The sequence below is a fragment of the Neolamprologus brichardi genome, unplaced genomic scaffold, assembly GCF_056152115.1.
Source record: "Neolamprologus brichardi isolate AB-2024 unplaced genomic scaffold, ASM5615211v1 NODE_ptg000031l+_length_7269946_cov_1, whole genome shotgun sequence".
NCBI classification, from domain to species: domain Eukaryota; kingdom Metazoa; phylum Chordata; class Actinopteri; order Cichliformes; family Cichlidae; genus Neolamprologus; species Neolamprologus brichardi.
Genome location: NW_028270136.1, coordinates 892,360 through 907,799, shown reverse-complemented (window position 1 = coordinate 907,799; position 15,440 = coordinate 892,360). Strand labels below are relative to the sequence as shown.

The 15,440-nt window shown below is 39.9% G+C and overlaps 1 protein-coding gene across 1 annotated transcript in view; it reads left to right on the top strand.

The window, feature by feature from the left end:
- The window catches only part of igf2bp1 (insulin-like growth factor 2 mRNA binding protein 1), a 48,689-nt gene that overhangs the window by 20,427 nt on the left and 12,822 nt on the right, over positions 1 to 15,440 (top strand). Inside the window, exons 3-4 of the mRNA XM_087837198.1 lie at positions 12,482 to 12,530; positions 14,255 to 14,306. Coding sequence (XP_087693324.1) covers positions 12,482 to 12,530; positions 14,255 to 14,306 — 101 coding nt within the window. The remainder of the gene's footprint in view (positions 1 to 12,481; positions 12,531 to 14,254; positions 14,307 to 15,440) is intronic.

Sequence of the window (15,440 nt, the reverse complement as noted above, 5' to 3'; positions counted from 1 at the left end):
TTAATTACACATCTGAGCCTGGATGATATTTGCACACAAAGGGAGAGGTTAGTTTGTTAAAACTGGGTGAAGAGTTTTTCTTTTATTTTTAGATTAAACTTTACTTAAATTGTGATAAAAGCAAAAAACAAATTCAAAACAAAATAAATATAATTAAAAACAGTTATTATAATGTTGTTATCTGTTATTATTATTTGTTATAATAATAATAATGATGATTATTATTTTTATTAAAACAACAAAGGAGTTAAATTGAAAGCTTTGGTAATATTTAAATTCAGTGTTAAATAAAGTGTTGTTAATTATCTGTCACGTTACCAGTTTAAAAAATAAAGTTGAGTCTAAGGACTGAGCTTTGATGTTGTGGGAAAACAGTTAGAAAGATTTGTTTGCACTCTGAACTCTCACTGTTGTCATGTTTGTCAGACACAATCTGCTGAGCACCACAGTCGCGTCTGAGCCGTGCTGCATGCAAACAGTGTGGGGACGCAAAACCAGGGATTTTATTCCTGTGAAAGTATGATAACGATCATCACTATGTTTATTGCAGTAGAGTTTGCAGTTGTAATATATTTATGTTGATATTCTTGATTCGTTTTCTCCTTTTTTCTCCCTGAACTGCTCATTGGAGTGAGCACAGACCTAAAATTCTCATCTTAATATGAACTCAACTCCACGTTGTCAGTGTTTTGCTGGCTATGCTATAGAAACTTGTTTCACTGAGGTCTGAACAGCAGAGAGGAGCTCGGTGACTCACTCGGCCCTCTGCTGTTCAAAGCTGGAAACGCAAGGAATGAAATCCAAGGCGGTGAGACGGGAGAAGTGTGTAGTTCGTGTTAGTGTATATAATATATATATGTATGTATATAATATACACAATTTAAAAAAAAAAAAATTAAAAATATATATTTTGTGTGTGTGTCTGTGTGTGTGTGGGTGGGCGGTGAGCAGACGGGCCCCTTTTCTTGCTGCTTTTCTATAGGCTACTCTTGGCCCCACCCTGTTCCTCACAGATTCAAAACAAAGCACAGGCTGACATCACTCTCTCTCTCTCTCTCACTCGCTGTCTCTCTCTCAAGACAAAGCAGGAACTCCCCTCCCTTCTTACTCCTTCTCCCCCATTTTGTTTTTGAAGCGGGGAGAGGCAGAAGCTGGGCCCTCGTCCACTTTCTGTTTGCTGTCCACGAAATAAATCCTTACAAAAATGCAAAACTTGGTAACTTGTTGTTTCTGTCTCTCTAAAATATTAACATAAGAAGAGTCAGTTTTCTGGACACATGATGGCTGTGTTGCCTTTAAGGAACGAATATGTGGAGTGTTTGTGTTTTATGTGTTTGAAGTCTTCCAGTTCTGGACCAGAATTATTGTCCTGACAAATATTATTTAATGAACAGTAAGAAAAAGCTCTGTTCTTACCCAGACACAGCTGCACAAATGACTCGATAAAAGTGTAAAAGAGAGTAAAATCTGGAAGCTTGTTGAAGTTCCTAAATGCGCAGACACATTCTTGTTTCATTATTTTATGACAGAAGATTAATGCTGTTGAAAAAATCTGACTCCTGAAGCTCAACAGTGCTTTGCCTTCACAGCTGAAATCAGTGTAACAAATCAAACAGTCATGTGTCGCTTTCACTCGGTTTTTCTGCACAATGTTTGACTGTATGTTTCCACAGTATAGTAAGCTGCTATGTTAAAAATAAGTTGATGGCATTTTCTTTAGTTCCCTGCTGACTGTGACAGGATGAATGGGCTGGACTCTGTATTTTTGTTGAGAGACATATTATGAAGAAAGAATCTGTCTGTTTATGAAATACTAAGACCTACTCTTCTAAAAGATTATAACACAATTTTTTCCTCAAAGTATTAAATTTTTCCCTTCATATTTATGCATCGTATTATCAGCTTTCCCTGAAATTCCACCTTAAATATTTCTCAATTGTGTTTTTTCTTTGAAATCATAAACAAATTTTTCACATTTGACAAGTTAAAATAAATATGTGAAGAGCAAAGTGAATCCTTAAATTCTAATATAAGATTTTGGTGTTTGTTATCTCTGGTTCACAGAAGTGTGCCTACAGTTTTAGACCTTTCAATTTGTTCCTTTAAAATAATGTAAACTTGGCTTTCTTTGGTACATCATCAGCTCATATTGTTTATTTTGTACAGGTGAGGGGATCCAACATGAACAAAAAAACCGTACCTAAAACCAGTTTGTGAATTGACATTAAAACTGTTTGTTTGCTGTTTGCAGGTGAAAATAGGCAGGCCTTTTCTCTCATTCTGTTCTCTTGTCTGCAGGGAATCTTGATTATTCCTTTTTCCTTCTGACTGTTTTGCAACACATTTGTTATAAAACGTAAAGAAACTGGAAACAGTAAAAATATTTCCCTGTTACTTTTTTTTCAAGAAATAAAGCTACCAAAAACCAGAAAAATGTAGTAATTGGATTTAGATGGTAACATTCTTCTTGATTCCTTAACCAAGATTTTTGTTGGACTTAAATGTCTTTAATTGGTCCAAGAACTACTGTTCAAATCTTTCAATATTTTCCCGACCGTCTCCTGTCATTAAAATACATGTTATGAGCAACAGCCTGCCGTTATCAAGTTAACATGGCGGCTCTCGATTGAGTTCAATTACATTTCACTCATATATCACAACTACAGTCACCTCAAGGCGCTTTATATTGTAAAGACCCTGCAGTAACAGAAAACACTCGCCATGTTACAGTAATTTAATATTGTCATTTTATAGAGCCACGTTCTCGTGTTCAAATTAAACCCGAGAACGTGGCTCTACGTGACATTAATCTGTTTTCAGCCGCATCACAGCTACGAAAAAATAAAAAAATGTAGAGATGCGGTCATACGGCGGCTCGTTCTTGTAAGTGTTAAACTCGAAGCGTTCTTAAAAAAACCCTCTATAACCTTTACTCGGGTTGGAGTTTAATCGTCGCTGTCAGCTGCAAAAAGCAAACAGAAGCCGACACTTTTTGTTCCTCCAATCCTCGCGGCCACACAAACCCGCACAACAACCCCCAAACGTGTCCGCTATATCAGCCGCGAGCACTCGTGGCACACATGCTATAGAAGGCTGTTAGCCCCCTCCTCCCTCGCGCCGCTGGAGTAACTTCAGAGTAGTTTTTAAGCACTTTGTGAATGGACATGCGCGTTCACTCCACTACACAGGCTGCGCGTGGAGGGGAAGCAGAGCGTTCGCGCGCGCTCACAGTGAATTCCTATGTTCAGGTGATTAAGACGAGATCAGTGTCTGCACGCGCTCCCGGCCTGCATATTAGTTGCCGTAAACATTTCGTGGCGGACTTATCTCCGACAGTATGCGGAAACTGAGAGTAAAGCACCTCGCGGAGGGATGTGTTAAAGGGGTGAACCGTACTCTGTTGTTGTTGGAGACAGCACAGCCGTGTTTTAAATATTACTCAACTGTACAGCTCATAACAGGACTATGAATCAACTGTTACGGTGGTAGCTGAGAGATAAAACAGACGTATGAAGAAGCCCACAACCCAACACATCGCCTGCATGATCCCATGTTCATGTAATGGCGTACGTGGGCTCCTCGCCCTCCTCCTCTCATGTGCTGTATGTGCTCTCCGCTGTCATGTGACTGCACATTCATTGTAGTAAATGGGCGTTGCCTGGTCAACATGGCCGATGACTGGTTCTCACATGTATGTGGTCTATAGTATCGTTTGTGTGTGAGGAGGGGATACAAGGAAGGAATATGCTTTTCTATTGAAGCCGCAAACCTGGCTTTCTAACACCTGTGTTTATGCTGGATACCATTTAAGGGCGGACCGTAAAGCTCTAACTCGGCAACAACGCCAACGTGTGTTTTGTCTCCACGTCGCGGGTTATCCGTGGAGCCTTTATTACAATCAGCAGGAATGGCGCACAAACATGTGACCTTACGATCTGAACATGAGGAGCACCTCCGTCTCCGGCCTCGTCTCCCGTTTATCAATAGGTGACCGCTTTCTGATAAACCGTGCAACAGTGTAACAGCCTGTATCACTGCGCAGACTGCGTTTCCTACTATAGGTTAACGCCACTGCTTTGCCGTGGGGCCGCAGTTCCTCCGCCTGGTACAATGGTTACATGACACGGCTATAGGAACACAAAATGGCGAGAAGAGGAGGAGGGGCGGAGGCGCAGAGGGGAGAGCTGGTGGAGGTGCTGAAACACCAACAGCTCATGTGATTATTATTATTAATAATATAATTTTAAATAAAAAACCAAGGTTTAGACGAATGTTAAACGCAGGGATTATTTTAAGCGTAACGGGCTAACTCGTTCTCACAGAGGCTGAATCAGGCCTATATAAACGCCACACGTTGAATATTAAATAATTTAAAAAGTCTGATCTGGTGAGTTTGTCCACGCTAACAGTGTCACAGGCCTAACCCTGAGGTGGAAGCTGACCTAAAATACAAACGGCCCATCTAAACAGCGAGGCGCAATTCCAACTTCTCAAAATGGAGACCCTCGCCTCTCCAAAATGGAGACCTACCGCACGAGCAGCGGGCGGGGTCAGAGTGGCGAACAGAGCCTGAACTTTGACCCGTAGCCTACTGCTACACCCTCCCCCCTTTTTAACCTAAAGGAATTCCCAAACTGAGGCCTCTCTCGCCAACATTGCAGCCACGTTAAATTCAAAGTTCTCACAGGCAGTGAATCAGTTTTTCAGTTTTCTCTCTTTTATTCTGTTCTTGTCTCATGAGTATGTGAAAAATGTAAAACGGAATGAAGAAATAAAAGTAAGAAATAAATGGTATATATATATATATATATTTGGTTAAAGGTTATTTTCAGTTTTCAGCAAAGTTTTTACATATTAATTAACCAAAGTTAATAACTCTGTTATTATAAGTCGGGGATTTTTACGAGTAACACACACACATTGTGCACCTTAGTGCCTTCGCATGTAGCTTTTGAACCCTCGGCTTCCTCCACAAAGCTCGCGCTGGACTTATATTTAAGTTGTGGAACTGGGTGTTGATGGACCAATGAGAGTGCTGTCGGTGAGGGAAACAGCCTTTCCCCTATAAAACCAGGCAAATCCACAAATGGTGACAGTTATGTTCTCAGACCTGGACAGTTCTCCAGGTCTGTGTTTAATTTTGCACAATATTGTTTATTTTTATTTATTAGAAAAAAATGCTGAATTGGTATTTTACAGGAAGAGACGTTCACAGACTGGCTCAGACTGGATTCAGCTTCCAAATATGCTGAATATGGGGCGTGGTACTCATCGTGGGTTTGCTTACTTATTTGGAAAACAAAATCAGTAACTAACTTATTGTTTACACACCGTTAAATTGCCAGACATCATGAACCCATTGAGAGCATGCGGTTTTCTGCCTTCTGTAATTCCACGTGGATTTGCTCTTTAGGGGATGTTCCCTTCTTTTCTTCTACAGTTCTTTTCCACACCTGTGCATTAACACATATTTCCAGCTGGTAGGTGACGATCCTTTCCACTGACTGATGTGCTTCACTTGTCTCTTCTATCTAGCACAGACAGGCTACGGCTTTATTCTCCTTACGTTGCACCACCCCCCACCCACCCATTCTTTTCCTCCCTCTCCCCTATTCCCACCACCTCTCGCTCAGTTTCCTCCTTCCTCCTCAGGTTTGTCCTGTCTATTTAAAGCTCTCATGCATCTAAAGTTACTTCTACTGAAACTGTCACTCCGGCCTGCAGCCCCGGGGAAAGGCTGTAAGGGGAAAACTCCAGGGCATGGAGGAAGGAGGAAACACACAGAGATGTAGAAAGGAGTGGGAATACGTATGGAAGAAAAGGATGAGACACACCTGGCCTGGTTTTCCACACCCACAGTGAGGCAAACGAGATTTACCGGAGAGCAGATTTTCATTCTACTGGCTTTGGCATATCGCTCGAAAAGTTCTGGAAAAATATGAAGGCTCTCCAAAAGGAAGCACCACTTGTTTGCTTAATAAAGACTGAAAACAGCCCACTGTGACTGTTTTCTCATTGCAGTCTGTGAGGTCATTGTGTTTAAGTGAATTTATGATGAACCAGACCATCGATGGTCATTCTGCGTCTATTTAACCTGCCAGCTCAGCGCTTTGAGGAGCACTGTCTATGAAGGGTAACTGGGCAGAGAAAGTATGGTGTCCATCCAGCTGACGGATGTACAGGTGGGACTGGACGATGGGTCTTTGGCCGGTGACAACGTTGGTGGGCAGATTGGGCCATGGTGTTTGGTTGCCATCATCCTCTCACTCCTCACTGTTAGCGATAAAATATTCATCCGCGATTTTAAGCCGGCCAGATAGCTCTTATAAAATATTAACCCCCTGCACTTCTGTGCCCTTGTGCCAGCAACCAGCTTTGCTTCTTGCTACGAGATATTTGAGTGTTGTAAGGGTTTTGTAACGGAAGCAGGTAATGACTTCTCTACACAATGGGCTCAAATTGTGTTCATGGGCTTTGCCAATCAGTGGTTACACATGTAGCCAAAAAATAAATTCAGTCACATATTAAAGAGATTTATTTTGTACAAGAAGGCTACAGCTAGTTAGTAGAGGTGGGAATCACCATATAACTCACGATACGATATTATCACAATACTTAACGTACGATATGATATTATTGCAATTTTTAAAAATATTTTGCGATATTCAGATTCTGTACATAAAGGTAAACTTTATCAATATTCATTTTATCTAATATCAAAGTCTCACACTCAGTCTTTCTCTCATTTCAGTTTTATTGTTGACAAACTGAACGGTTTGTATTACAGTCTAGTCCAACTTAACTGAATCAACCATCTGGTACAATTATAGCTATTCTGAACTATGCAGTTTATGAAAACTATGCAGCCCCTTCAGCAACTGAAGAAATTGAAAGTAAATTAAAACAAAATATAATTTTACATTAAATAAAAAAGTTTTAAACTTAATTAAAATAAAACATGTCTTAAATTAAAATAAGTAAACTGTCATGTTTATTGCTGCCAAAAAAAAAGTTAAACACATTTGGACAGTGAAGGAATGTCAGGATTCTTGCTCAGAAAAAGGATCAACATGCTCTGAAGTCAGAGCATGTTGATCCTTTTTTGTAACAAAATATCGATTTCTGCTCCCTGTATCGATACATTATTAGCAAACAAAATATCACGATACTACACAGTATCGATTTTTTCCCCCACCCCTACTAGTTAGCTTAATTACAGCATATCTCTGTCTGGAAAAAGAGTCGCGCTTGTTTAGACCCACAAAAAAATAAATGTTCAGTTCTGTGAAAGTTAGCCACCGCGGTCGCTAATAATGAAAGGTACAAACAAAGCAGCGAGTGTCGTTATTGGCTAAATAAAGTACAAAGATGTTCCAGTTTGTATAATTTAGCTGTTTTTATTTTAAACCATAATAATTTTCCAGGTTTTCGTTTCTGACTATTTCTCACATTCATTTCCTTTAACATTTTTGAAATTGTAAGATTTTTGATTATCATTTTTAGTTAGACATGAAATTAAATAAATGAATGCACGAGTTTTAAGGTTTAAATTTTAATAAATGTAAATTAAAATGGCGAATAGAAAGATTCAGAAGCATTTCTTTTAGGGGAACTTTTGGCACTTGCGATCTCCATTTGGAAATTCCCAAAAAGAAAAAGTGGAATTGTTGGCTGCTGTTAAACCTAAAAATGTATGTTGTGTTTGTGCTAGAGAAGAGAACTGTGGCTGTTTGATGTCTCATCCAGATGACAGACATTTAAAGTTGTTTGTGAGCTGCAATTGAAAAGTGTTTAGGAAATTTCTTGTGGTGAAGTCAAACTTGTGGCCTGTGTGGCCACAGGTGTTAATCAGTCACCTTTCTCACTCATTATGTGTTAACAGACCTCTCTGCTGGAGGTTTCTTCTTTTAACAGGTTTCTTCCTGTTAAAAGGGAGTTTTTACTTCCCACTGTTGCCAAAGTGGGACAGTGGAACGAAGGGGCTCATAGCTTGCTAGAAGCTAGAAGCTTCTTTAAGCCATACTCGCGTCTTTTGATTTGTTTATTGAGCCTGTTCGGCTCATTTGTGGTTTAGTAGAGTGATTGTAGGTGAGGTCACTCTGCAGAAAGCAGTTAATGCTCAATAATAAAAATGCAGATAAAAGACTGTGAGATGTATTGATGAGCACTTGTAGAGTAGTTGGCACCATTTGTATGCATTTAGTTTTCCTATTACTGGGAGTATTTGTTTGACTGAGGTCAGTCCAGCTGCATCATCTTAATATTTATTGGACTCATTCTAAGGTTTGTTATCTGCAGACTTTAACCAAACTTTGTTTGATTTGATTTGACAAGAAACCATTCTGAACGCCACACGCTGAAAATCTTCTGTCTTTGACCGTGTATCCTTTCTTTTTACACTTAAGACTCTCCAAATATGTCTCATTAATATAAATGCTTATTCAGTAAGTAAAAATAGTAGCACTTGTCATCTGGGTTTTATTTGCTCTGCTGGAAGAGATGGCAGTGAAACCTGTCAAACATGTTTTTGTGTCACTGAAAAGTCCCACTGGGAGCAGTAAAACACTGTTGAAACACATGCATGCACACATCACAGCCCTGACTGTGGGTGACTTTACACTTTGCGACTTTGAATGCTGCCATGTTAGATTGTGTGTGTTATTACATGTATGTGCGTTTTGTGCTACTCGACTGCTGGGGACAGTTTTCATTGAGCCTTTTTTTTTTATAAATGAAATGAAAGGAAACACTGCTGCTTGCAGTGCCATCACACACAGCGTCTCTAAAGTTCATTAAGCATAACTAAAACTTGGATGATTTCTGATGTAAACAGGAAATGCTTTGCCTTATTCATAGAGGGTAAAACAGTCAATAAAGTTATTCGTGGTTAACTCATGGTCTACAGTGCTGGGTGAACACTGACCTTTGACTTCTAACAGGAAGATAAATCTAACGCTAAAATGAAAACTAAAATAAAACAAACCTCTTAATATTCTGAAATGGAAATTTTGAAATACCCATTTCCAAATTTGTCGATTAAACTATAACAATGAATGAATGTTTGATTGTGGCACAAGCGTCTCCCTAAGCAAAACAAACTAAAAGTAGGCTGAATTATTACAAAAATGCATTTTTGTAACGTTTTCCTCTTAAAACACTGACATTTTCATGTGTCTCATGAAGTATGAGTGTAATGCTAGAAATACTACATGTACACGTCAGAGACTAAAAATGTGTCTTCAAGTGGTTTTAGAGATGTGAAATGTTAGCGAGGTCTGAGTTTGAAGAGGGAGAAGGCCCAGTCTCCTCTGCTGTCGTCTGCTTCTTGGTACCACAAGTATCTGATCAACTGACTGTAACGATCTATTAGCAGGACGCCCAGTTAAGAGTTCAGAAAGGTAAGAGGGTCCCAATCTAGTTCGTGAGTAAAGCAGTAGTAAAGATACTTTTGTGACGACTAGTTTCCCTTTTGTAGTCTTGTAACCAGCAGCATACTTCTCACATCATTAGTGAAGCTCTGAACAGGCGTTGGAACGATTTTGTGTGTAGCTGCCTTGATGGTGGACACGATGACGTTTGGGGGACATAGAAGGATCCAAGAACGGGAATGTTATTGAGTTCCTGTTGTGCTTTTTGCTGTGAAAGTGTAGGACGTCACGTTTACACCCACAGACCTGCCTCACTGTGGTATTGGAGGCTAATCTGAAGAGCTCTGACCCTCGGCCTTTGACCCCCCCCTCCTAGAGCAAAGACCTTTTCCTCTCCCCTCTCCTCCACCACCTCCTTGAGGACCTCACTTTTCATTTTTTTGGCTTCTTTCCTTTCTTCTTGTCTTTCTCTTTGCTCCATTGTCCTGCTGTGGACTGGAGCAGAGCTTGGATTTAATGCCTTCACAGCTGAGGGAACCTCATCACCTTCAGGTTTTATATTCAACCTTGGGCATTTTCAAGCTGCATTGACAATGGCTTTCCATCTTTGCGCATCAACGCGGACTCGGGGGGGACGTCTCAAAGCAGATTTCTTTCTTGTTTCGTTAATTTATGTTTATTTTAAGCTGTGCAGTTTGACACTTAAATTCGTCTTGTGCACTTAAAATTGCCTTTACTTTGTTTTTTATGCATATATCTGTAGCTAACAACAGTCTAGTTCAACATTATTGTTTTCACTACTTTGCCTAATGACAAAACATATATTATAAAAATAACATCTTAATTTTTCGAAGCAGCTGAACAGATATGTCAAAGGCAGGCAAACCCACATGTAAGTAAAAAAAGGTGATACTTAAAACTGAAAAGATATAACAGACGAGCGATGCAGCACATAAGTAAATGTGACGCATTTTGTTGTGCTGTCCATCCGCCCACCCATCCATCTTCTTTTCCCGCCCATTCTTAACTTGTTGCCATGGTTTCAGCCAATGGTGTAGGCTGTTGGTTGGCAGGTGGTGACGCCAGAGGTCAAACAGGTTCAGTGGCTGTGGCCTGATGGGGGGTTGGGATATATTTGTCTGTGGGGGTGATGGGTTGACAACGGGAAGGATAATGAGGGGCTAATGTGTTGATAAAGTTGAACTTTGGTGTAGTCGGTGGTTTTTAAACATGTAACATTTGGACAGGTCTGTCCAAAAAAAAAAAAAAAAAGTATTTGTTTGGGCTGGAGATGGTGACGTAGCTGATAGCCAAGCACCCATTGAGGATCAAAAGGGTTTTTTCTTTCTTTTTTGGTGAGGTGGGGGAATGGAGTATGGATGGAGGATGTCAGGTATTCTATATGTACAAAAGGCTATTCATCTGTGCTCCAGCCTCCTGGGGGGTTAGGCTGGCGTTTAGTATGGGGGTTGGCCGTTTAAAGCTATTGATGCTCAGTTGGGTGGGGTGCATGGTTCTTAAAGACGGTAAAGATAGAAGAATGATTGGCTAAAGGTTTTTGAGTTACTTAGCCAAATAAAATAACCATTCTAACATTAAAAGATGCCACTAGCATGATTCTTCAATATAAACGGCTTCATTAAAAGTGAAAGATGTAGCAGATAGAGTAGTCTTGAGTAAGGATGAAAATGAGGAACCATCATAGGGAGGGAAGGTTCATGCCTGTGGAAATCTATCCACTGGTGAACTGGTTAAAGAAGAGATGTGGGCAGGAAAACCAGATCTGTTCACACATTTTTAAAAAAGCTGATACAAATGGGTTTCTTAGAGGTGGAAAAATGTGTCGGACTATGGTTCTCTCATTGTGTGTGGGTGTGGCAAGATCCCGGTTTACTACTCTTCAGGTCGAGGTGATATAGCACAGATCTATATGAGAAATGCAGAGAATTTCATTTTCTGACATGTTCAGATAGAGACGATTTAAAAAGCTTTGTTTTGAAAATAGCATGTAGGTGAGTTTGGCAGAGTCAATATTGAGTCATTGATGACAAACAGTTGCAGAATGGAATTTCAAACCTTCACTGTAATTCGTATTTCAGTTAAATTGCCATGTTTATTAGCTGCAAACTTGCTTTAATCACTGGAGATGGTGTTTCTTTAGTTTGACCAATGCTGTCTCGTTCTGGTTTAATTCTCCACTGTTGTAAAATATCGTTGGCAGTAGTTTCAAAATACTTGGTTTGTCTTATTGTGAAGCTCCATCCACTGATGTGTGGATGAGACATTGATGCAGACTTGGAATCATTTTGGCTGGTCTGCTATTCCTGGGAAAGTTCACCACTGTTCCAAGTTGTCTCTACTTGTGGATAGTGGCTGTCATCATAGTTCGCTGGAGTCCCACAGCCTTAGAAATGGCTTTGTTTCTCCGCTGTTCTTGGGTTTCTTTAAATGATAGAAAATCATTTAAGAGCTGCGCGCGCGTGTGTGTGTGTGTGTGTGTGTGTGTGTGTGTGTGTGTGTGTGTGCATTTTACCCCACTTTGGGTGCCACAAATGTCGTGGATTGAACACTGTCGGTCAGTCTGTACACACCTCCATCCATTTTCTTAACCACTCAGCTGGTTTAGACTCATTTTTGCAATAGGGTCCATGCCCTACACCCTGGACAGGTCGCCAGTCTGTTGTAGAGAAACCTAACTGTTCGCTGCCAGAACAGCAAATGTGCATCTTTAGATCTGTAGCTCATAGGGCTTGTTTCTAAGTGATATAAACTTCTTCATCTGAACTAATAATAGCAAAGAAGGTTGTTGCACTGTTTTGGTTTAGTGTTGGACCAAAAGGCTATCTTGCTTTCATCACCTGTTTGTCACTCAGGACACGTTCTGGCTTCATTCAGCAGCTGCTTCTTCCTGTCACTCTCTTGTATCTCTGAGTTACACACACACACATGTACGCATACACACACACACACACACACACACACACACACACACACACACACACACACACACACACACTTCAAACATAAGCATTATTTCATTCTCTTGAATCTTTTAAAAGCTTCGTTCTGTTTGCAAAGCGTTAATATTTCCTCAAATCTTCTTCTCTCCACAGAACCAGGAAACTCCAGATCAGAAACATTCCACCTCACCTGCAGTGGGAGGTTAGTTCCCATTTCCTTTATTTTTTTTAAGGTTATAACGTTCAGATGGCCACGTCACATTACAAATACGTTGCTTGCATATGTGTAAACTGTTGCCCAGGTAAAAGTGAAACAGTGTGTGCAAAATGGCCACTACTTTCTCTCCCATCCAAGCCATTCTTTTGTGTGTTAATGTTCCAGGTGCTTTAACACAGGGCAAAGGGTGTCAGACAGACCTGGGTTTTCCAGGTCTGTCTGACAAAAAAAAAAATTGAAACAGGGGTCGTAGGTTCGAGTCCCGACTGGGGCATCTGTATGAAGTAAGATTCCTAGGCTACACTAACCCCATGCTAACCAAGCCTACCTCAGACATGCCCGGATTAACAATGTCTGCGTCAGGTGACCCTGATGAGAAGTGGGCCACTGGAGCAAGAAGGCATCGGTGGGAAAGAGACGAAAATAGGGCACTGTTGGAATGCTACATGAATAGGATGAGCTAGGCGAGTGGCTCCTGGAAATCCAAGGAACAACATCTAAGATCTCTGTGCAGAAGAGCGCAGTCTGTGCCGAACCCTCAGGCTCCCAGAGCTCTGGTAGAGACCCTAGCTTGAAGGATATATATGTGTGTATATAATGCAAACAGAAATGGAATGGAAAGAAGAGTGCAGAAGGCAAAACTACAGACTTTTCTCCCCCTGTTAGGCTTTAAATCTGTTGATTCATCAAACATGACTGACTACAGAAGAATGGAAAGTGGAAGGATCGCTGTTCCCTACATTTGGTGTGTAGCTCTGTGCACTTTCATTGTTTTTGTGAGGGCGTGGCACACCCGTCTGCCTCTTCTGGCAAGCGAGCGCCTGTGGGAGTGGCTCCGTGTGTGCATGTGCGTATGTGTACGTGAATACGAGCCAGACTTCTGCCTTTGTCCACGTGAGGGCAACGTCTCAATGCAAAGTTGACTGAAACGTGCTTTAAATCAACCTTTACAAACATCCAGAATTTACAGGCGCGCATGATTTAATCTTAGAGTCACAGTTTTTGGGGTCAGGCATTTACGACATCATCATCTATGTATGAATGTAAAATAATGAAAGTTCAGTAAGTATGTTGGGTTTAATAGTTTGCTGTTAATACATTTAAGTTGAAAAATTTCAAAGGGGAAAAAAACCAATCCAGCTTTATCCTAGTAAATTTAGAGCTTCGTGTAAATATGTGAAAGTCTGTCTTTGGGGTGGAGTTGGGGAATCATGATGACTCGTTTGCTTTTAAATCTCCTCAATTATTACTGGTGTGATCTCAGGTTATATTTACATGTTTAACATTTGTAGCTGATTGTCCAGCAGCCTCATTTTATTTCTCTCTCAATACTTTTCTGCTAAATTTATCTTGATTTTTCACAGAAATGAAAACAAAGTCATTTTGTTGTCAAAGAGTGAGCAGCTGAGTGGTGTTATTCTTCGTTTATTGTGTCTTTTGCTCCTGAGCTGACTCTTTAGGTGGTTTGATATAAGGTCAAGTCCAGGATGTTGGAATATTTCCTGCAGACCTGTCAACAAACACATAAATGATGGAATATCTTATTTAAGTGAATGCGTGTCTTATATTACTCTACACATATGTTTGTCAAATAATCATTTGTGCTAACAAAAAGATGTTTTTTAATTGAATGACATTGTCTAGGATTTCCTTAAAATGGTTTTGTGCTGGGATTTTATAGCGTTCCCTTCTCTCCGTCTCTCCATCAGGTGCTGGATGGACTCTTGGGCCAGTGTGGAACTGTAGAAAACTGTGAACAAGGTGAGATCTCAATAAACTTGAAGCACATTTTATTTTAGTACATGTTACTTATGGTTTTTATCTCCCACATGTGTCATTATATAAAAATATCTGGCAGTTAAATTGCCGACTTCTGCTTTTGCGCTATTGTTGGACAGCATAATGCTTTGCTGACACCTAGTGGCAGCACATTGGTAACTGCAGCTCAGCGAGTTTGTGGTGAAAGTGAACCACCAAAAACCTTTTGGCAAACAGGTTTCTGCAGCGTATTTGCAGGTTTGATTTGGCACAGTTCTTTGACCTGGTGTTAAATCAGAGTTTAGACTTTACAGTCGCTCCTAATCTCAAACCAATGATGTAAGGTGAATGTGTTCAACACTGCAGTGTGGATTCACAAGATACTTTCGCTTGGCCCTCATCTTAAACCCACTGGTTCAGTTACATTTATTCTATATTTTCACCATAAATTATTCAAATGAATAATTACTATTATCTTTTAAAGATTTTTACTAGAGCTCAGGGCGTTCCTATCAATGATCCAATGCTCAAAAGATATTTGATTAATTCAGATTGTCACATTTTACATGATAGCGTTCAGTGTTGTGGCGTGAAAACCAGTGATTTGATCAAAGTGGTAGGTTATTGTTAATGATCTCTTGATTATTAGGGGTGGGGGAAAAAATCGATACTGTGTAGCATTGTGATATTTTGTTTGCTAATAATGTATCGATACAGGGACAGCAGAAATCGATATTTTGTTACAAAAAAGGATCAACATGCTCTGACTTCAGAGCATGTTGATCCTTTTTCTGAGCAAGAATCCTGACATTCCTTCACTGTCCAAATGTGTTTAACTTTTTTTTGGCAGCAATAAACATGACAGTTTACTTATTTTAATTTAAGACATGTTTTATTTTAATTAAGTTTAAAACTTTTTTATTTAATCTAAAATTATATTTTGTTTTAATTTACTTTCAAATTCTTCAGTTGCTGAAGGGGTTGCATAGTTTTCATAAACTGCATAGTTCAGAATAGCTATAATTGTACCAGATGGTTGATTCAGTTAAGTTGGACTAGACTGTAATACAAACCGTTCAGTTTGTCAACAATAAAACTGAAATGAGAGAAAGACTGAGTGTGAGACTTTGATATTAG